We start from the raw sequence: 21,613 nt of genomic DNA, 5'->3' as shown, positions 1-21,613 counted from the left end.
CCTACATTTCGATGAGGAAGTAAATTCAAAACAGCAAAAACTGCCTTTTATTACCTTTCTCTTGGGTTTTAGCTCCCTTTGGATGACGGATATAAATTTGCAGCTGAAATAATTCAATAATCACTTCTTTTAAGCAATCATTAAGTCTGTGTTGAGTCCAAATATAAAGCAAGGTAGGAAGAACTTCATCTCCTAACTGACACACACAAATTCGAAAGTTAACAGCCAACGTCTTGAGGAAGATAACAAACGCTGCTAAGATGTGGTTTAGACCTGCAGAGCTCTTCTCTTGTCTGTCACAGAAAATAAACACACTCCGCTTAACAGGGAAGACAATGAACACTGAAGACAGTTATGAAGTTGCACGCTGGAAAGAAAAAAGTATCTAATCTTCAAATAACAATAGCCTTAGTTTCAGAACTATTCAGGAAACAAATCCTAGTGGGACTACAGGCAGCAACAACATTATCTGGTGCTAGGACACCAGCTCTCTCTGCTGCTCAAACACCATGTATACAATGTTTCATGTTATAGACTAAGGCAGCACAAACGTAAGATATTGATACTTCCAAAATACACTAGTTCATTTTTTCTTAGTACATCTATTCTCAAAAATGGGGAAAATCAAACTACTTAAGAGGATATTTACCTTTTTTAATAAAGCAGCACTGATCTCCCACTTAAAAACATCATTTTCATGTTCTGCCTTTGGATATTCAAGAATAGCTGGAGTGCTACTTTTTTTTTTTTTTATTTTTTAAAACAAATTTTTTTTTTTCAACATTTATTTATTTTTGGGACAGAGTAAGACAGAGCATGAACGGGGGAAGGGCAGAGAGAGAGGGAGACACAGAATCGGAAACTGGCTCCAGGCTCCGAGCCATCAGCCCAGAGCCTGACGTAGGGCTCGAACTCCCGGACCGCGAGATCCTGACCTGGCTGAAGTCGGACGCTTAACCGACTGCGCCACCCAGGCGCCCCTGGAGTGCTACTTTCTTTAGGAATCTACTAATTCTACTACAATGGGCTGATGTTTTTGTTTTTTTAATTGGTAACATTTTCAGATGCTAGATCTAAAAGACAGACTTGCAGAGCACCTGGGTGGCTCAGCCAGTTAAACGTTTGACTCTCGATTTCAGCTCAGGTCATGCATGATCTCACAGTTCATGAGTCTGAGCCCCACGTCGGGCTCTGGGTTGATAGCATGGCACCTGCTTAAGGTTTTCTGTCTCTGTCCCTCCCCTCTTGCACTCTCTCTCAAAATAAATACACATTAAAACACACACACACACACACACACACAAAATAAAAGATATACTTGCAAAAAGATCAAATAGATTTCCAATACAGAACAAAACGAGACTAGATTACCTTGCATGATGAATAGCTTTGGAAAAGAAATCCAACAATTTGGAATTCAATCCATCAGTTTGCGAACAGCACCCTCTGGCCACAGCATGAATTATTCTAGCCACTAAAACTCTATTAATGTCTTGTGCAGGTTTAAGGTACAGATTGAAGTACACAGAGAACAACTCTTAAAAAACAAACAAAAAAAACCATTTTAGTTATGTTATCAAAAAGAAAATTATCAAAGCATTTAACTTAAAGGTCCTGCTACAATTTAAATTTCAATAATCCCATACAGACAAAAAGATTAAAAATTACACTAATTTACACTCAAAACAGTAAAAGTGTTCAATCAGTATTTAATGTTATGTTATGTAAACTGCCTTCGAGAGAGGAACAACTTAAGGCCGCAGACCATGTGCAGCCGGCCCTCAGACAAGCTGTGGCACCTCTTCAATATCTACGTCCTTCCATGTAGGTCTAACAGAGCATGTGACACAGGGCACACACAATCTACTATTTTGTTTTAAAGCCGACTGATTAATAACACGTGTAAAATATATCAAGAGCATCAAGAACCATGTCAAGGGGATAAAATTTTATTCTACTTGAAACCTAAGGAATCAGAATGCCAGTTTCCTGGGTGTTGGCAGAAGACAAGATATTCTTGATCCGAGAAAAATGACAGTTTATTTCTCACAGCCATGACAATAGCCACAGGACCTTCCTTCTTACATAAATTCCTCAGCCCTGAAGGCAACCTGAAGAGGGACAAGGGACATGATACAAAAGTGAGCTACATTATAGAAGAGAAATCTCAAGCCACTTGTAACAAATAGGCAGCAAGCAAGCCTGTCCTTTGCTCGGAGGAAGCCATCATCTCTGGCTTCCAAGGTCTGCTATACACACGTACTTAAAAAAAGGTTTGGACGGGGCGCCTGGGGGGCTCAGTCGGTTGAGCGTCCAACTTCACCTCAGGTCATGATCTCACGGCTCATGAGTTCGAGCCCTGTGTGGGGCTCTGTACGGACAGCTCAGAGCCTGGAACCTGCTTTGGATTCTGGGTCTCCCTCTTTCTCTCTGCCTGTCTCGCACGCATGCTCTGTCTCTCTGTCTCAAAAAGTAAATAAACATTAAAAAAAAAAAAAGCCAGGAATAAAGCAGCCAGTGTCTGCTTATAAGACACAAAGAAACATTGAAATGCATTGAGAATCATCTCCCAAAACAATGAAAACCAAAGTTGCTAATGCAGGATTTTCTTCCCATAAAGAGAAAAACACAAAGTCCTTGGCTGGTAAAGTAAGACTAACACCATGGGTATCTGCCTTTTCAACTGTATAATATCACTTAATTCTGCAAAAATAGTTTACAATCAGTTATCAAATACAAAAGAATAAGGACAATATAAATACCTCAAACATGATAGTAAAGAAAATGACCGTTCAAATGATTCCTATCGTATATGACATCAATTTATGCAACTCTACATCAGTGCTTCTCAAAGTTTCATCATGACATACAACACCTAAATGGTAAAACTGTGAGTTAATACACACAAACGTGGAGAAGAGAACACAGGAGTGGTTACCTTACTCTTATTAGTTGGTAGGTGCAGAGAGGTGAAATGAGAAAGCCAACTGTCTTGGATTAAAGCTCAAGTTCTAAGGCATTTATGTTAGATCAGGGAAGTTGATCCCAATTCTCATAGAATCCCACATACTATCCTGGCTAGCGGTTAAAAAAAAAAAACCAGCATAAGCCGTCAACAGAAGTCTCAAAAGCAAAGAGTCCAACTTCTTCAAAAAAAGGCTGTAGGACATGCCTCCAGGTGGATTCACTTCCTCCATGAATTCAACACTGACAGAAAAGCTCAAAGAATGAATAGTAAAGGAACATGATATTTAAAAGGACTTCTGGAGTTAAAAGTTTTAAATTGGGGCGCCTGGGTGGCGCAGTCGGTTAAGCGTCCGACTTCAGCCAGGTCACGATCTCGCGGTCCGTGAGTTCGAGCCCCGCGTCAGGCTCTGGGCTGATGGCTCGGAGCCTGGAGCCTGTTTCCGATTCTGTGTCTCCCTCTCTCTCTGCCCCTCCCCCGTTCATGCTCTGTCTCTCTCTGTCCCAAAAATAAATAAACGTTAAAAAAAAAAAATTAAAAAAAAAAAAAAGTTTTAAATTAAATGTAGATTCCTTAGGACTTTATACATAGACACTCACGCTATCTGCAAACTGGAACAGTTTTCTTTAGTCCTTTCTAATCTGTACGCCTTTTATTTCCTTTCCTGGCCTAACTGCCCTGTCTAGAACCTCTAGTGCAAGGCTCAACAGGAGTGGGGAGGGCACACATTCTTGCCTTGTTCCCAGTGTCTTTCATGAATGGTTTTAAATTATCGATTCATAACTATTCAGAGTATCTATTTCCCAGTGGGTAAGTTCTGATAGGGTGTGGTTTAAAGGAACTGGTCCAGAGGCATCTGGGTGGCTCAGTCGGTTAAGCGACTGACTTCAGCTCAGGTCATGATCTCAAGGTTCCTGAGTTCGAGCCCTGCATCAGGCTCTGCACTGACAGCTGGGAGCCTGGCGCCTGCTTCAGATTCTATGTCTCCCCGTCTCTCTCTGCCCTTTCCCCACTCACGATCGGTCTCTCTCAAAAATAAACATTAAAAAAAAAAAAGAAGGAATCCATAAAGGAACTGCTGCATTTAAATGCATAGAGTTGTCCATAGTATGTCAATACTCTTTTAATCGCTGCAAAACATGCAACTGTATCTATTTCCTTCCTCATATCAGCAATCTGTGTCTTCTTTTGTATGTAAGTCACTCCTGCTAGCAGTTCTAGATTTTCTTGATGTTGTCAAAGAATCAGCTTTTTATTTAATTAATTGTTCTCTCTTGTTTTTCTGTTTTCAATTCCAGTGATTTCTTTACTTCCACTTGCTTCAAAGAGTTTGGTTTTGCTTTTCTCGTTTCTTGAGGTGGAAGCTAAGGTTACTGATGTGAGACTTTTCCTCCTTCCTAGTATGGGCAGTTGATGCTATAAAAATTGCCCTTTCCATATAACTTTAGCTGCATTCTACAAATTTTGACATCTTGTATTTTTTTTTTTTTCATTTTCATCCAGTTCTAAGTATACTTTGATGTCCTTGAAGACTTTTCTTTTGACCCATGAATTCAGAAGTGTGTTATTTATTTTCACAAAAGTACTATTGTGGTAGGGTCCCCTCCCTAAGGGGAGAAAAAAAGGGAGAGAAAACTTCAAGGTAACCTGGCTATCCGCCTGCGTGACAACATCCCTCATGACCTTGTAAACGGAGACTACTTAATCAGACTACATGTTAATCTGTTACCTACCATATATGGGTAGCCAAAGAAATAGAAAATGTATTTTAAAAAACTATGTCATGAGGGGCGCCTGGGTGGCTCAGCCAGTTAAGCGTCCGACTTCGGCTCAGGTCATGATCTCACGGTCTGTGAGACTGAGCTCCACATCAGGCTCTGTGCTGAGAGCTCAGAGCCTGGACTGCTTTGGATTCTGTGTCTCCCTCTCTCTGACCCTCCCCCGTTCATGCTCTGTCTCTCTCTGTCTCAAAAATAAAACGTTAAAAAAAAATTAAAACAAAACAAAACTATGCCATGTGACGTTGAGTGCTCAGTTCTTTGGGTAGGAACCCAACTGAGTGGTGCTGGCACAAATAAAGTTCCTTCCTGGATAAAAAGCTTCCGTGTTTGGGACACCTGGGTTGAGCATCTGACTTCAGCTCAGGTCACGATCTCATGGTTGGTTCATGGGTTCAGGCCCTGCGTCAGGCTCTGTGCTGGCAGCTCAGAGCCCGGAGCCGCTTCTGATTCTGTGTCTCCCTGTCTCCCCGTCCCCCACGCGTGAGCTCTCTCTCGTTCTCTCTCTCTCTCTCAAAAATAAATAAACGTTAGAAAAAATTAAAGAAAAAAGCCTCGGTGTCACGACTCTGCGAGAATCCTGAGGAAACAGGGTACTATGGTAGAATATAAAAAGACAGGAACAAATTTAGAAGGGGAGACCAGAACACAGCAGTGGCATTAAGTTGAGACCTGCAGGATGAGAAGAAACCAGCCATACAAAGGGTAGCCTCTAACAAGAGGACAGGTCATGAGGCAAGAAAGGGCTTGCACTCTCGAAACAGTGAGAGATGATCCATAGCAGTGTCAGAAGGAAATACTAGAATTCTTATTTTTTAAATTAAAAGTAATTACAAATAAAAAATTAAGCTTTATTGATGTAGAAATCAATAACGGCCATTTGGGAAGAGAGCTTTGGCAGCTTCTTATAAAACTAAACAAAGTTTTACCATATGATCCAGCAATCATACTTTTTGGTATTTACTGAAATGAGCTGGAAACCTATCTGCACACAGATGTTTATGGCAGCTTTATTCATAACTGTCAAAGCCTGGAAGCAATCAAGGTGTCCTTCAGTAAATGAATGGAAAATTACAGTGTGGCACATGCAGCCAATGGAATATTATTCAGCGCTAAAAAGAAGTAAGCTATCAAGCCATGGGGTGGCACGGAGGAACCTTAAATGCATATTACTAAGTGAAATAAGCCAGTGTGAGAAGACTATGTACTATGACTACATGATACCAACTACATCACATTCTGGAAAAGGCAAACCTAGAGAGACTGTAAAAAGATCACTGGTTGCTGGGAATCAGTGGGAAGGGAAGGATGAACTGATAGAGCACGGAGGATTTCTACGGCAGTGAAACTATTCTATGTGACACTATAATGGTAAATACCCCTCATTACACACTTGTCACAATCTATTGAACGGACGACACCAGGAGTGATCCCAGTGTCAAGTGTGAATGCCAGGTGACAGGAGGCGTCAGTGTGGGTGCGTGGACTGAAACAAATGTGCCACTCTGATGCAGGAAGTTGACAAGAGCAGAAGCCGTGCCTGTGTGTGAGGGCTCGCTCAGACTCTGTACTTCCTGCTCAATTTTGCGATGAATCTGAAATGGCTCTAAAAAAATGCAGTCTGTTTTTTAAAAAGTGTCTGGAGACCACTGGGTTAGAGAATCTGAATGAGGGCCACTGCAGCCAGAACACAGAGATCAGAAGGACGGGGGCAGGCTTTTGGTTACGGTCAGAGAGGCAGGCAGAGCTACCCCGCACTTCCAAGGCCGAGCAAAGGGGGAGTCGACGTTTCTTGCTAGTTTTACAGGAAAGCCACGAAAAGTTTTAACGTTTCTTCCTTCCTACCCCATTAGAAAACCTGCCCTCTTCCTTGGGACAATCCCAGAGCTCTTCCTTTGGAAACACTTATTCTCAGAAAACATAGTCCATTTTCCTGTGTATTCACACACTCTCTCTGCATGAAATCCTTCCGATTATATTTAGGTATACTCTAGTTACTCTCCTCTCTAGCAGGACCCCTCTTTCCCTTCACCTCACAACCAAAGCTTCGGAAACCGTCGTTTTGCTAATCCATTTCCTCACTTGTCACTCAAGCTCTCACACCAGTCTGTTACAGGATTGAACACCATCAACCAACTGACTCTAGTTGCCATTTACAGAACGAATCACCCATAACAACAGACAGACATTCTTTTCAAATGCATATGGAGCATTCATCACATTAGACTTTATCCTGGGCCCATGAAAGAAGTCATAATAATTATAAATATGTTATAAGAAGTATGTTCTCTGACGATAATGTAATTAGACTAAAAACCATAAAAGGGAAAATGAAATAAAAAATAGGAAAGTACCCCCAAACAATTGGAAATTAAATAACACACTTCTAAATAATCCACAGGTCAAAGAAGAACTTTCAAGAAAAACAAATCTTGAACTGAAGACAAATGAAAATGTAATAATGCCAAAATGCGTGAGATGTGACAAAGCAGTGTTTAGAGAAAAATTTATATTATATTAAATACATATATTAGGAAAGAAGCTCTCAAACCAATGATGCAAGCTTCTACGTTAAGAAACTAGAGAACAAATTAAACCCAAAATAAACATAAGGGAAGAATAATACCAGAAATCAATAATGAAAGAGGCAATACCAAATCAAGCCTACATACATTAAAAGGACAACAAGGTAATAATGTTTAAGAACAACTTTATGCTCCTGCATTAAACAACTTAAAGTGTACAAATTCTTACACAAGTTATTAAAGCTAACAAAAAAAGAAATAAACTAAATATTCCCATATCTGTTAAAGAAATTGAATTCATAGTTAAAAATCACCTTCCAAAAATAACCTTCAAATTCAATCTAGTAATACGTAAAAAGAATAATACATCATGCCCTAGGAGGGTATGTCCCAAGAATGCAAGGTTGACTTAACTTTTGTATACCAAAAAACACTATTGTCAGCGTTAAAGCAACCCATGGAATGGGAGAAAATAGTTGCAAACCATATATCTGACAATCAGGGGTTAACATCCAGAATATGTAAAGAATTCCTACATTTCAACAACAAGATAACAAGCTGATTAAAAACTGGACAAAGGAGGCACCTGGGTGGCTCAGTCGGTTAAGCATCCGACTTTGGCTCAGGTCAAGATCTCACCGTTCCTGAGGTCAAGCCCCACGTCAGGTGAGCTTAAGCCCAGCACTGACAGTGCGGAGCCCATGTGGAATTCTCTCTCTGCCCCTCACTCTCTCCCTCCCTCCGTCCCACTCTCTGCCCCTTGTGGGATTCTCGGTCTCTGCCCCTTGCTCACTCACGCCCTTTCTCTCTCTCTCTCTCACTCACTCAAAAACATATAAATAAATAGACACACAGATACATAGAATAAAAACTGGACAGAAGACAGGAATAGATACTTTTCCAAAGATGATGTGCAAATGGCCAATAAGTACATGTTAAAGTCATTAGAGAAGAGTCATTAGAGAAATGCAAATCAAAATCACAACAAGACACCACTTCATACGCATTCACATTAGGAGGACTACTATCAAAACAAGAAAAAGAACAAGTGTTGGTAGTAAGAGTGTGGAGACACTGGGAACGCTTGTGATTGTGGATCTGTAAAACGATGCAGCCCTTGAGGAAAAGTTTTGTGGTTCCTCAATAAATTAAACACGGAGTTACCATATAATGCAGTAATTCTACTTCTGGATAAATACACAAAAGAACTGAAACAAAGGACTCAGGCAGCTCTTCCTACCCAAGGGTCCTGTTCTGTCCCTGTGCTTTAATAAAATCACCTTTGTGCCACCCTCCCCCCAAAAATAAAGGACTCAAAGAGCTATTTGTACGCTCATGTTCATAACAGCATTATTCACAACAGCCAAAAGGTAGAAACCACTCAAATGCTCAATGACAGATGAATACATAAACAAAATGTAGTATATACACACAGTAGAATATTACTCAGCCTTAAAAAGGAAGTAAGTTGTGAGACACACTACGACATGGATGAACCTTGAAGACACGAGTGAAATGGGCCATTGACAAGAGGACAAACACTGTATGATTTCACTTACACGAGGCGGCCAGGGTGGTCAAACTTACAGATACAGAGAGCAGAATGGTTGCCAAGGGCTGCAGGAGTGAGTTTCAGTTTGGGAAGATGAGAAAAGTGTTGGAAATGGAAGGTGATGGTTGCACAACAATGTGGATATAATACGTAACGCCACTGAACTGTACACTTAACAATGGTTAAGACGGTAAATTTTATGTCATGTAAGTTTCACCATTTGAAAAAATCATACTGAAGCTCTTCATCAATAGGATACAGCAGAAAAAAATAAATAAAAGTCACACAGCTCAGAAATGAATGGAAAAAACACAGATACAGGACTGCCTAAAGACAAAACCCCACGGAAGCTAAAAAAGAACTCCTAGATCTAATAAGTGATTTTAGCAAGGTCCCAGGACACAAGATTAATACATTAAAATCAGTTGTACTTCTGTATGATAGTAATGAACAATACAGAAGTTGAAAACTTTAACATTATACAATATATAAACTATTGCTATATAAATCTAATAAAAATATACAAATCCTGTATGCTGATAATCATAAAACATTGACTTCTTTACATCAAAAAAGACCTATTACAATGAGCACTGGGTGTTGTATATAAGTGATAAACCACTAAATTCTACTTTTGAAATCAATACTAACGCTATGTATTAACTAACTTGAATTTAAATAAAAATTTGGAAGAGAACAACAACAACTACAACAACAAAAACAAAGACCTAAACAAAGAAATACATCATGTTCATGGATTAGAAGACTCTACATGGTTAAGAAGTCTATTCTTCCTTAATTGTTCAGTAGAGTCCGTGCAATCCCTACCAAAATCCCAGCAGGGTTTTTTGTAGAAATCAACAAACTGATTCCAAACTTTGTATGAAAATGCTGGATGGCTTCAGGCCATCTTCTCATCTCCTCAAAACTCTCCCTCTAAAAAGTCTCATCCCTAACCATGGGCTCCATCAACATCACTATTAAAGATGGTTCTGAACATGAACTTCACTTCTTGAGCAAAGTCCTCATTAGAGAAGCAAGTTCTCATCAGAGGAGGGAGCTAACTAGAAAAACAATTCAACCAAGGGGCAGATAGTGAGAAGTGAAAGTAGTATGCTTAAAAATAAAAAGAGCGTTTCAGAGAACATGCCAGATAATGGAACCATACTTAGGATGCTACAGGAAGGACCACCTTTGTTTCAGTGAGACCTGTGGTTACATGTAATAATCTAAGATACACAAACCCTCTGAATACTTAGGATGGACCACTTTGGTCATAGAGAGGTGTCACAGTATCCTGGATATCACTAGCCTATTCTCTATATGACTTGTTGAGGGTCGGATTTGGGACACAGCCTCCCTTATGTCCAGAACAAGAGAGGCCCCAGATGACATCTAAGAAATTAATACAGCAGCTCAGAAGGCTTTCCTTCATGTGGGAACAGTAGAGTATAATGCAGAGCACTGATCAGGTCATGGTTTTACCATCCACATTTATCTCATTTTGAAACGAGAAACTGACGACAAATAATACAGACAAACATCTTTTCAGGTAGTCAGCAAAATTTATCTTGAATACTTACAATGAAAAATACCGAGCTTTTAGATTTTCAGAGGTGGTTGTGTTAGACGACTCTGACATGGCTTAGAGTGGCTTCACTAAAGCCAAATCCCATTCTCACCCACTGAACCCACTCAGCAATGAAAATGCTCCACCTCTGAAATCAATAAACTCAAATGTTTCAGTCTCTGACCCTAACTTCCTTCCTTTGTGGTCTCTACTAACTTTCACCTACAGGCTGTCAAAAACACTCGATTCCTCCCTGGCACCCACTCTCCTTATCTTGTAGTCACTGGGGCCTGTACATCCTGTGCTATTCGTGATGTGCGCTACCTTACAAGTGACCTGCTACAAGCCTAATCCAGTGGATTCTTATGTGTTTTATCATTTCCGCCACACTTAAAACGTCATCCCCCTTCCAACCTGAAACTCTGTTGCTTTCACTTCTACAACACCTCTCCCTACTGGTTTTCTTCTTTGTACTTTAATCATGGTGGGGTTTGGGTGTCATTGATCTGTGAAGTCACGGCTTCCAAACATATCTATGTCATAGTGTGTTAGAATTTTTGGTTTACTTGGTTTTTTCCTGCCACTGGCCTGTCAAGTTCTTGAGGAAAGGTATGGCTTCTTTCAATTCTGTAACTCGTTATCTATGATAGAGACAATAACTTCGGAAGTCCTTAAAAAATGAAACTAGGTGTTGGATTCTGTAATCATTTCATTTTACCAGGATACTGTTAAACGGCCAGGTCATTTGGGGGATACAGATTCTGACCAGCCTTTTAGTGACATTTCATTTCACAGAAAAAATTCAAAAATAACAAACTTCAAAACATACCTAGCCACTGTTGCTGAGTTATTTCACACCAGTATTTTCTCACTGAAAGAATATCCTTGAGCAGTATGTTGCTGCAGTCGGCTCCATAAACAGTACCATTAAACGAATCTTTCACCGTATCCATGATGTAATTCAAGAGTTCTTGACATTTTAGTCTGGGTGCTCCTATTTAAAAATAAACAAGCAAGTAAATAAAAACGTATAAATCTTAAGACAAATAAGAACACCTGGAAGTACAACTATATAAATAATTCCATGTGGGAAATTACTATTAATCTCTTTCTCACAGAGCAGGGAGCAGCAAACTATGGCCCATGGGCAAAATGCAGCCAGCTGCCCGTTTTGGGAAATAAAGCTTTACGGGGCCACAGCCACATCCATTCATTTCTGCATTGTCTACAGCTACTTTTATGCCACAACAGCAGAGCTCAATAACTGAGACAGACTAGAGAGCCTAAAAAGTCAAAAACGTTTACAGTCTGGTCCCTTGACAAAAGAAGTTTGCTGATCTCTAGGGGAATATATAGCAAAAACAATCATTCATCCTATCCTTAATAATTCACAACTTCTGGAATTAGACCTAAAATGATCCAACGTTTCTTGGTACTTTTTAAAAAGAACGAATTCATTAGAATAACTTGAGATTGTAAGGAAGATATTTACACTAAAAATCAAATTACTTTCAAATCCTACAACAGCATGTATGGCATGTAAGTATGTAAGGCAGTAATATTTCCTCTTTTATTTACTAGAGGTCCCAAAAATTCAGTACTAAAGGATATACTCTTAACAAAAGGATATTTAAAAACTGTTTCCTATTTTCAGCAAATCACACTGATGTTGCGGCTAAAATTTTATCCTATTTCAACATTAACAATCTTAAAACCACACATTAACATTTTTTTGTTATAAGCTATCAGCAGGTCGCAAATCATACGTATCTGATCATATTCTAGTTCAGCATTTTCATATGGTGACAACCATCAAACTACGGTAAATAAATACACACTGACATAATCGGAGTACTATTTTCACTTGTGGCCTATATTACAATTTTAGGCATCTCTGGCCAATCATGAAATGCACAATCCCACGATCCTCTGCTTTAACACCCTGTGTATCTTTCTCTTATGGTCCTTGTATCATTTTCTTATCCATAACGTCTGTTGTAACATTCCTAAGGAATTAATTAATCTCTATATTGCTACACAACCCAGTAACTGTCCTAAATAGTGTTTGCTTAGTAAACATTTATTAACTGCATAAATTTATGTCAGGATGAAGTCACATTTCCCTATGGTCTTAGTCCCAACATATTTCCTTCCTCTGCCAAATGTGAGAAAGGCCTCAAGAATTATGCTGACATTCTTTTCTAAAAAAATCTGCCTCCAGAGGACAACTAAGTTGGCTGAAAAGGATTTAAGGAACCTCATAGAACTTAACATTTTACAAATGTGCTTTGTGCAGAAGCAGATAAATGCCTACATAAAAGAATGAACAAATGCTTATTGGTTCCTTCCCAAATGTGTTTTTTCAATCTGTTTCTTTCGTCACACTTTGAATACCAGTGCTAAGTCTGGCAAAGTCTGCACATGTGTTTCAATTCCCATCAATTCTCTCACCTCTTTGAAAAACACAAAGAAGTGAGAAGACATAATAGTAACACCCTACCTTTGTTCTGAGGTTAAAGACATTTAAGTTACAAAGTTAAACCTGAAACTGGGGAACCTGGGTGGCTCAATCAGTTAAGCATCAGACTTCAGATCAGGTCTTGATCTCAGGGCACATGAGGTCACGAGTTCGAGCTCCGCATAAGGCTCTGTGGTGACAGCTCGGAACCTGGGGCCTGTTTCAGATTCTGTGACTTCCTCTCTCTCTCTACCCCTCCCTCACTCAACCCCCCCCATCTCTCCCCTTCAAAAATAAATAAACTTTTTTAAAAAATTCAAAGTTAAACCTGAAAGAAAAGGAAGCTTCAAATGAAAACAACCACTTTTCAACCATTTAAATGATCTTATATTGATAATTTTATCTACTCTTTCCTGTAAACAAAATATTGATACTTTCACACATTTTCAAATGTGATGTCCACTGTTAATTTTGTGACTAAAGGTCTTTTCACTCTAATGAAAAATTACATGCTGCAAACTTTTCTGAGGGGTTACAAATGGGCTTGGGTATCATTCTCTCCTTACTCTCTAAGTACAAATTAAAATCTATTAAGAACCCAATGTCAGTAGCCAAGAAATCAAATTTTAATAAATGCAGGGCTATCCTACAGGGCAAAAGCAGGTGCAGAGTATTTCAGTGTAGCTTTCCTCTGTCCATGCTGGAGTCCCTGACATGGGCTTGCCCCTATCCACACAACTGGCATCTCAGAGCTGGAAAAATAAATTTCTCCTAAACCACCACTTTTTAGACTCAAGTCTCATACCACCATTCTAAAATATCATTTGCTAGCCATCTGTATCCTTCTACTTAATAACGTTTACCAACACTGGCCTTTTCTGATTCTTTTTATTTTACTAAGTTCCTTATTTTAACTCCAAGATAGCCTACAGTGTCATATTTCTTTCAGGTGTCCAAAATACAGTGACTCAATGGCTTTTCTGATTCTTAAACTAAACTTGGTATCGCAAAGCCACATTTTTTAAAATTTATTTTTGTTTTCAGTTTACATCCAAATTAGTTAGCACATAGCGCAACGATTTAGGAGATTCCTTAGTGCCCTTTAACCCATTTAGCCCTCCCCCCTCCCACAACCCCTCCAGTAACCCTCAGTTTGTTCTCCATATTTATGAGTCTCTTCTGTTTTGTCCCCCTCCCTGTTTTTATATTATTTTTGTTTCCCTTCCCTTATGCTCATCTGTTTTGTCTCTTCAAGTCCTCATATGAGTGAAGTCGTATGATTTTTGTCTTTCTCTGACTAATTTCACTTAGCATAATACCCTCTAGTTCCATCCACAGTGTTGCAAATGGCAAGATTTCATTCTTTTTGATTGCTGAGTAATACTCCATTGTGTATGTGTGTGTGTATATATATATACACACACACCACATCTTCTTTATCCATTCATCCTTCGTTGGACATTTGGGCTCTTTTCATACTTTGGCTATTGTTGATAGTGCTGCGTAAACACTGGGGTGCACGTGTCCCTTCGAAACAGCACACCTGTATCCCTTAGATAAATGCATAGTAGTGCAACTGCTGGGTCGTAGGGTAGTTCTATTTTCAGTTTTTTAAGGAACCTCCATTCTGTTTTCCAGAGTGGCTGCACCAGCTTGCATTCCCAACAAAGCCACATCTTTGAAGAGTGAACAGAGTTTAAGCCCAAGAGTCTGTACACAAACATTTCTGCTTCTAGTTTTCAGGATTGTATGAAGCCCATTTCTTTACATGAGCCTACAAGGATCCTGTGTTTTGATCCAAAAATATGAACTCTTTAAAGCATCCACCGCATCAGTTCAAAATGGAAATATGTGGCTCAACAGAAGCAAAAAAATCAGTTATTTTCTTTTTTAATCAATAGAAGGCACAGTTATAGTTACAAGGGTGGGTTTTGACTGCCAAGAAAGCCACTGTGATCTCAAAATGAGTTACAAGTATAGAATAAAAGATATACGAGTCCTGCACTGCTCTGTACCAATCAGAACATACCTATAATTGAGTCCCACACTTTGAGATAGAATTAAATTGAAGAAAATTCAGAAGAGACTGACACAAATACTAGGTCATACGAGCTGAAGGAAGTTTATCTGTTTAGCTTAGAGAAAAAGCCTCAGAGAAAATGTCATGGCTAACTTCAAATACCTCAAAGGATACCATTTTGAAAAAATTTATTGGGATGTGTCTTTATTACCTGAGAAGGCAGAAGCAACAAATAACAAAGGGAGACAAGTTTTTACTACTATTAAAGCTATTCAAAGATAGCAAAAAAAAAGCCTCAAAAGGTTATGTTCATCATTAAGGCCACCTAAGTGCTAAGAACAAATAGAGGGGGTCCAAGAAGAAGAATGGGCAGCTGGAATAGTAATTTTTAATCTTTGAATCCAGGCACTACCATTCCATGCTTGCATAAATTCATCCAAATAGTTAAATCTATAGTATTAAAAACCACGATATGTACTAGAGATTAGAGTTAGCATCAACTATTACCTCAACACATTCCAACCAGACTCAGGCCACAGTAACTCTTAACAAACCAGCTCGTTACAACTAACAACAGCACTTACTTTTATTTGCACATTTGATGAAGTATTTGACCAGACTACTAATTTCTTGCATCTTTTTCTGCCTGGTGGCTTGTGTTGAGGCTGATACACCTGCTTTTGCTGTTCTCAGACATTCTGTTTCTTTTTGAACATATTTCTGTAAAAATCTTCAAGAAAACAAAGTAGAATCTCAGAAAACTCATTAAATGCTTAAATTATTACAACAGTTCAGGGCGCCTGGGTGGCTAAGTTGGTTGGACGGCTGACTGCGGCTTGGGTCATGATCTCATAGCTCGTGAATTCGAGCCCCACATCGGGCTCTGTGCTGACAGCTCAGAGCCTGGAGCCCGCTTCGGATTCTATGTCTCCAACTCTCTCTGCGCATGCCCCCCACCCCCCACCCCCCACCCCCCCCCCGCCACTCACACTGTCTCTCTCAAAAATAAACATTAAAAAAAAAATTATTGCAACAATTCTAAAAAGTCCTTATGCCATTATACAGAGAACAAGCCACAATGTGCCATCAATGTACCAGCTAAATAAAACAATTTTCTCTTTCAAGGCCTAAGCCCCACCACACCCGCTTAAAGTCTGGTCTGGATCTGGAGCCTCCGTGATTTTCTATTGCTTTCCTGCTTGCTTTCTCACCTTATTATTAAAAGCTTACAATGGTTTTAGGGCTCTTGATTCTTTATTGCCTGTTATTCTGTACAACCCACACCTTTCCTAAGCAGTTGGTAACACTTCTACCTTTGGAATAAAGGCGGCCTAGAAAATATTCATGATTAGCTGAAAGTGCCAAGTGCATCTCTGACCTATCTGAACAGTTTACGCAAAAGTCATCTTTAGATAATAACTATAGTTGTGGTATTTGAAATAAACTAACCAGAGGAAGAGAAGCATGCATTTTTCAGGTTATCTGCATTGAAATCTGTAAGTCATTCCAGTACCAAATACACAGTAAAAATAAAAGTGTTCTTTCTAAATACTAACAACTTCCTTGACTGAAAATGTTGTTTCATGTTTCCCAGTATTCTCTTTTAATTGAAAATATTTCACTCATGTGCCCTAAGTCTTACGATCTATTTCTGGTTACAGACTTCACAGTTAAAAATTACATTTTAATGTAAAAAAGCATCAATTCTGTCTGCCATTCCAGTCCACTAATCAATTCTGTCTTTCCAATGCCTGAATCCTGAATTTTGTTTGTTATTGTTAAAATTTAACATATGGCAGTTACTTAGAGCAATATAGATGTAAAAATAACAGGGGTGCGGGTGGGACTCAGTCAGCCGAACATCCGGCCCTTGGTTTCAGCTCAGGTCATGATCTCACAGTTCGTGGGTTCAAGCCTGGTATCAAACTCCACAAGCACTAACAGTGAGAAGCCTGCCTGGAATTCTCTCCCTCTCCCTTTCTCTCTGTCCCTCACCCTCCTGCGTGCTCTCTCTCTTTCTCTCAAAATAAATAAACAAGCTTTAAAAGATGCAAAAATAATAAAGTACTTTTTATAACTTAATTTTATTCTCGAATTAGAAATAAAGACTTTTGAACTAACTAGTATGAAAGGAATTTTCTCTAATCTTTTCATTCATTCATTCATTCATTCATTCATTCATTTATTTATTTTCTTGAGAGAGAAAGCACCAAGTAGGAAACAGCAAAGAAAGAGGATTTCACCAAAGTCAAAAATCAACTAAATCTGCATAGCGCAGAGCCTGACATGGGGCTCAAATTCATGAAGTGTGAGATCATGACCTGAGCTGAAACTGAGAAACAGACGCTCGACATACTGAGCCACCCAGGCACCCCAGAATTTTCTCTAATCTTGAGTGAGATATGTCTAACACCTTTTATTGATCAAATGACTTAAAAAATGTAACTTTTTCTACATGAACATCCTTTAAAACTTATGTTTCAGATGAATATTAAGCACCAATTTTATATACAAAGCACAACTGTATATAGGGAGCAAAGTAACACCTACATACACAAAAATATCACAACAAATAAAAATGAAAGCAAAAAATAAAGACGCTAAAATGAAATGAGAATGGAATACCTAAAAACAGCATCCCAATTCAAGTATTTCCCTTGTTTGGAATCTGAATGTCGATCTAAATGTTGAACGGTTTCAGGATCCCGGATAAGGCGCTTAAATTTCTCAACTTCTTTCTGAAAATGAAGAACAACATGGTAATGGGTTGCCAATCACACACCTGCTACAAGGAAAGATAAAATTTCAGGAATTTACTACCCTTCGTTCTGTAGCTCTATCGTGTTCCAATTGACGACAGCAAATAAGCAGATCGTTAAGTGCTAGACTCATGGTTCAGAATTTCAGAAAACGTCACTGTAAAAAATACGTACATGCAAAATTATTTTAGACCTTCGGATTGTGGTATTAATACATAGGCAGGTCAAACTATACAACTAGAGATATAATGTGCTCAACATACAGTGGTTTTTCTTAACGTTTCCATGTTCAAGTGAGATTTTCTTAAAATATATCAAAACAGGGGCGCCTGGGTGGCGCAGTCGGTTAAGCGTCCGACTTCAGCCAGGTCACGATCTCACGGTCCGTGAGTTCGAGCCCCGCGTCAGGCTCTGGGCTGATGGCTCAGAGCCTGGAGCCTGTTTCCGATTCTGTGTCTCCCTCTCTCTCTGCCCCTCCCCCGCTCATGCTCTGTCTCTCTCTGTCCCAAAAATAAATAAACGTTGAAAAAAAAATTAAAAAAAAAATATATCAAAACAAAGCTTCAAACATGTAAACTTGTGTGCAGCAGTGGGATAAAAATAGAAAACATGTAACTTATTGTTCTGAGAACTTTTCTTTTTTTTTTATTTTTTTGTTAATGATTTTGTTTATGTTTGAGAGACAGAGACAGGGCATGAGCAGGGGAGGGGCAGAGAGAGGGAGACATAGAATCCGAAGCAGGATTCAGGATCTGAGCTGTCAGCACAGAAGCCAACATGGGGCTCGAACTCAGGAGCTGTGAGATCATGACCTGAGCTGAAGTCAGACACTTAGCCAAGTGAGCCACCCAGGCGTCCCTGAGACCTTTTCTAGGAGACATGATACTTCTATTTTTTTTCAATATATGAAATTTATTGTCAAATTGGTTTCCATACAACACCCAGTGCTCATCCCAAAAGGTGCCCTCCTCAATACCCATCACCCACCCTCCCCTCCCTCCCACCACCCATCAACCCTCAGTTTGTTGTTTTTAAGAGTCTCTTATGCTTTGGCTCTCTCCCACTCTAACCTCTTTTTTTTTTTCCTTCCCCTCCCCCATGGGTTTCTGTTAAGTTTCTCAGAATCCACATAAGAGTGAAAACATATGATATCTGTCTTTCTCTGTATGGCTTATTTCACTTAACATCACACTCTCCAGTTCCATCCACGTTGCTACAAAAGGCCATATTTCATTCTTTCTCATTGCTACGTAGTACTCTGTTGTGTATATAAACCACAATTTCTTTATCCATTCACCAGTTGATGGACATTTAGGCTCTTTCCATAATTTGGCTATTGTTGAGAGTGCTGCTATAAACATTGGGGTACAAGTGCCTCTATGCATCAGTACTCCTGCATCCCTTGGGTAAATTCCTAGCAGTGCTATTGCTGGGTCATAGGGTAGGTCTATTTTTAATTTTTTGAGGAACCTCCACACTGTTTTCCAGAGTGGCTGTGCCAATTTGCATTCCCACCAACAGTGCAAGAGGGTTCCCATTTCTCCACATCCTCTCCAGCATCTATAGTCTCCTGATTTGTTCATTTTGGCCACTCTGACTGGCGTGAGGTGATATCTCAGTGTGGTTTTGATTTGTATTTCCCTGATAAGGAGCGACGTTGAGCATCTTTTCATGTGCCTGTTGGCCATCTGGATGTCTTCTTTAAAGAAGTGTCTATTCATGTTTTCTGCCCATCTCTTCACTGGGTTATTTGTTTTTTGGGTGTGGAGTTTGGTGAGCTCTTTATAGATTTTGGATACTAGCCCTTTGCCCGATATGTCATTTGCAAATATCTTTTCCCATTCCATTGGTTGCCTTTTAGTTTTGTTGGTTGTTTCCTTTGCTGTGCAGAAGCTTTTTATCTTCATAAGGTGCCAGTAGTTCATTTTTGCTTTTAATTCCCTTGCCTTTGGGGATGTGTCAAGTAAGAAATTGCTATGGCTGAGGTCAGAGAGGTCTTTTCCTGCTTTCTTCTCTAGGGTTTTGATGGTTTCCTGTCTCACATTCAGGTCCTTTAACCATTTTGAGTTTATTTTTGTGAATGGTGTGAGAAAGTGGTCTAGTTTCAATCTTCTGCCTGTTGCTGTCCAGTTCTCCCAGCACCATTTGTTAAAGAGACTGTCTTTTTTCCATTGGATGTTCCTTCCTGCTTTGTCAAAGATGAGTTGGCCATACGTTTGTGGGTCTAGTTCTGGGGTTTCTATTCTATTCCATTGGTCTGTGTGTGTGTTTTTGTGCCCATACCATGCTGTCTTGCTGATTAAAGCTTTGTAGTAGAGGCTAAAGTAGAGGCTAAAGTCTGGGATTGTGATGCCTCCTTCTTCAAAATTACTTTGGCTATTCCGGGACTTTTGCGGTTCTATATGAATTTTAGGATTGCTTGTTCTAGTTTCGAGAAGAATGCTGGTGCAATTTTGAGTGGGATTGCATTGAATGTGTAGATAGCTTTGGGTAGTATTGACATTTTGACAATATTTATTCTTCCAATCCATGAGCACGGAATGTTTTTCCATTTCTTTATATCTTCTTCGATTTCCTTCATAAGCGTTCTATAGTTTTCAGCATACAGATCTTTTCCATCTTTGGTTAGATTTATCCCTAGGTATTTTATGCTTCTTGGTGCAATTGTGAATGGGATCAGTTTCTTTATTTGTCTTTCTGTTGCTTCATTATTAGAGTATAAGAATGCAACTGATTTCTATACATTGACTTTGTATCCTGCAACTTTGCTAAATTCATGTATCAGTTCTAGCAGACTTTTGGTGGAGTCTATCGGATTTTCCATGTATATGATATTTCTATTAAAACGTAAAAGATAAACAGAAGACAGGTCAAGAACAAGGAAAAGGGCACCCAAGGATTTAGCACTTTAACAGCAGCACTCTTTCTTATATGTAGTGATGTGTCATTTGTTGAGCCAAAAGTTTAATTTGCTGTGCTCTGGAATTGATAGCTAGGAGGTTATCAGAGCTGGCAAACCTTGCCTAGCACTTAAGTCTCAACTGGCTTGATGGTTCTCATTTAAAAAAAAAAATTGTTTTTAACGTTTATTTATTTTTGAGAGACAGAGCATGAGTGGGGTTGGGGCAGAGAGAGAGGGAGACACATAATCTCAAGTAGGCTCCAGGCTCTGAGCTGTCAGCACAGAGCCTGATGTGGGGCTTGAACTCACAGACAGTGAGATCATGACCTGAGCTGAAGTCAGATGCTTAGCTGTGCTGACAGCTCAGAGCCTGGAGCTTGATTTGGATTCTGTGTCTCCCTCTCTCTCTGCCCCTCCCCTGCTCATGCTCTGTCTCTGTCTGTCTCTCAAAAATAAATAAATGTTAAAAAAAATTAAAAAAAAAATACTACAGAGATATCCCTTGCAAAAGTCAAAAATCAACTACATCTTACTGGGCTTGAATGCCATTGCTGTAGCTCTCCTCTTAGGTTTTTGAACATAATCAAGCCTACCTCTGATAACCTTTAAAAGAACTCATATAAGAAAAGCATTTCGTGTCATTAATTTTGAGTCACTTTACAAAGAAGCTTCATTTTTGTTAGACTATAAATATTTACAAAGAAAATATGTACTTTTTTGTGTGTATTACCTATCTCAAGAGGCAAGGGGGGGGTGTCCTTTACCCATGCATTCACATAAATTCTACTCATTCTTTAAAGATCAAGTATGTTTCCCTGCTGCTATTTCACTCACAGGATCTTAAAACCGGAACTGAGAGAACACGTCCAATCTTCGTACAAAGAAATCTCTCCTACAAAATTATTTCAACACTCTTTTAACATCCAGTGAAGGCACACTACCTAATGAGCCTACCTATTTCACTGGTAGAAAAGTCTAAGTCACTTCTTCATTTTTATTCATTGGTTGTTCACTCTTTTATCCCTAGTACAACCTCCTCTACACTGCTGTGGATTACAGGATGTTATTTACTTGACAGTCTTAT

At 39.2% G+C, this 21,613-nt stretch overlaps 1 protein-coding gene across 4 annotated transcripts in view; it reads right to left on the bottom strand.

Annotated features, from left to right (window-relative positions):
* The window catches only part of ATM (ATM serine/threonine kinase), a 130,113-nt gene that overhangs the window by 105,774 nt on the left and 2,726 nt on the right, over nucleotides 1-21,613 (bottom strand). For all 4 annotated transcript variants that reach the window (XM_043579252.1, XM_043579250.1, XM_043579253.1 and 1 more), the window contains 6 exons: nucleotides 17,689-17,784; nucleotides 17,494-17,606; nucleotides 15,453-15,598; nucleotides 11,220-11,384; nucleotides 1,372-1,537; nucleotides 55-293 (listed from right to left, as the gene is read on the bottom strand). In XM_043579252.1, coding sequence (XP_043435187.1) covers nucleotides 55-293; nucleotides 1,372-1,537; nucleotides 11,220-11,384; nucleotides 15,453-15,598; nucleotides 17,494-17,606; nucleotides 17,689-17,760 — 901 coding nt within the window. In that variant the 5' untranslated portion in view covers nucleotides 17,761-17,784. The remainder of the gene's footprint in view (nucleotides 1-54; nucleotides 294-1,371; nucleotides 1,538-11,219; nucleotides 11,385-15,452; nucleotides 15,599-17,493; nucleotides 17,607-17,688; nucleotides 17,785-21,613) is intronic.

This window comes from Prionailurus bengalensis, chromosome D1 (assembly GCF_016509475.1).
Source record: "Prionailurus bengalensis isolate Pbe53 chromosome D1, Fcat_Pben_1.1_paternal_pri, whole genome shotgun sequence".
In the NCBI taxonomy this organism is placed as follows: Eukaryota; Metazoa; Chordata; class Mammalia; order Carnivora; family Felidae; genus Prionailurus; species Prionailurus bengalensis.
This window is presented reverse-complemented; position numbering and strand designations above follow the sequence as displayed.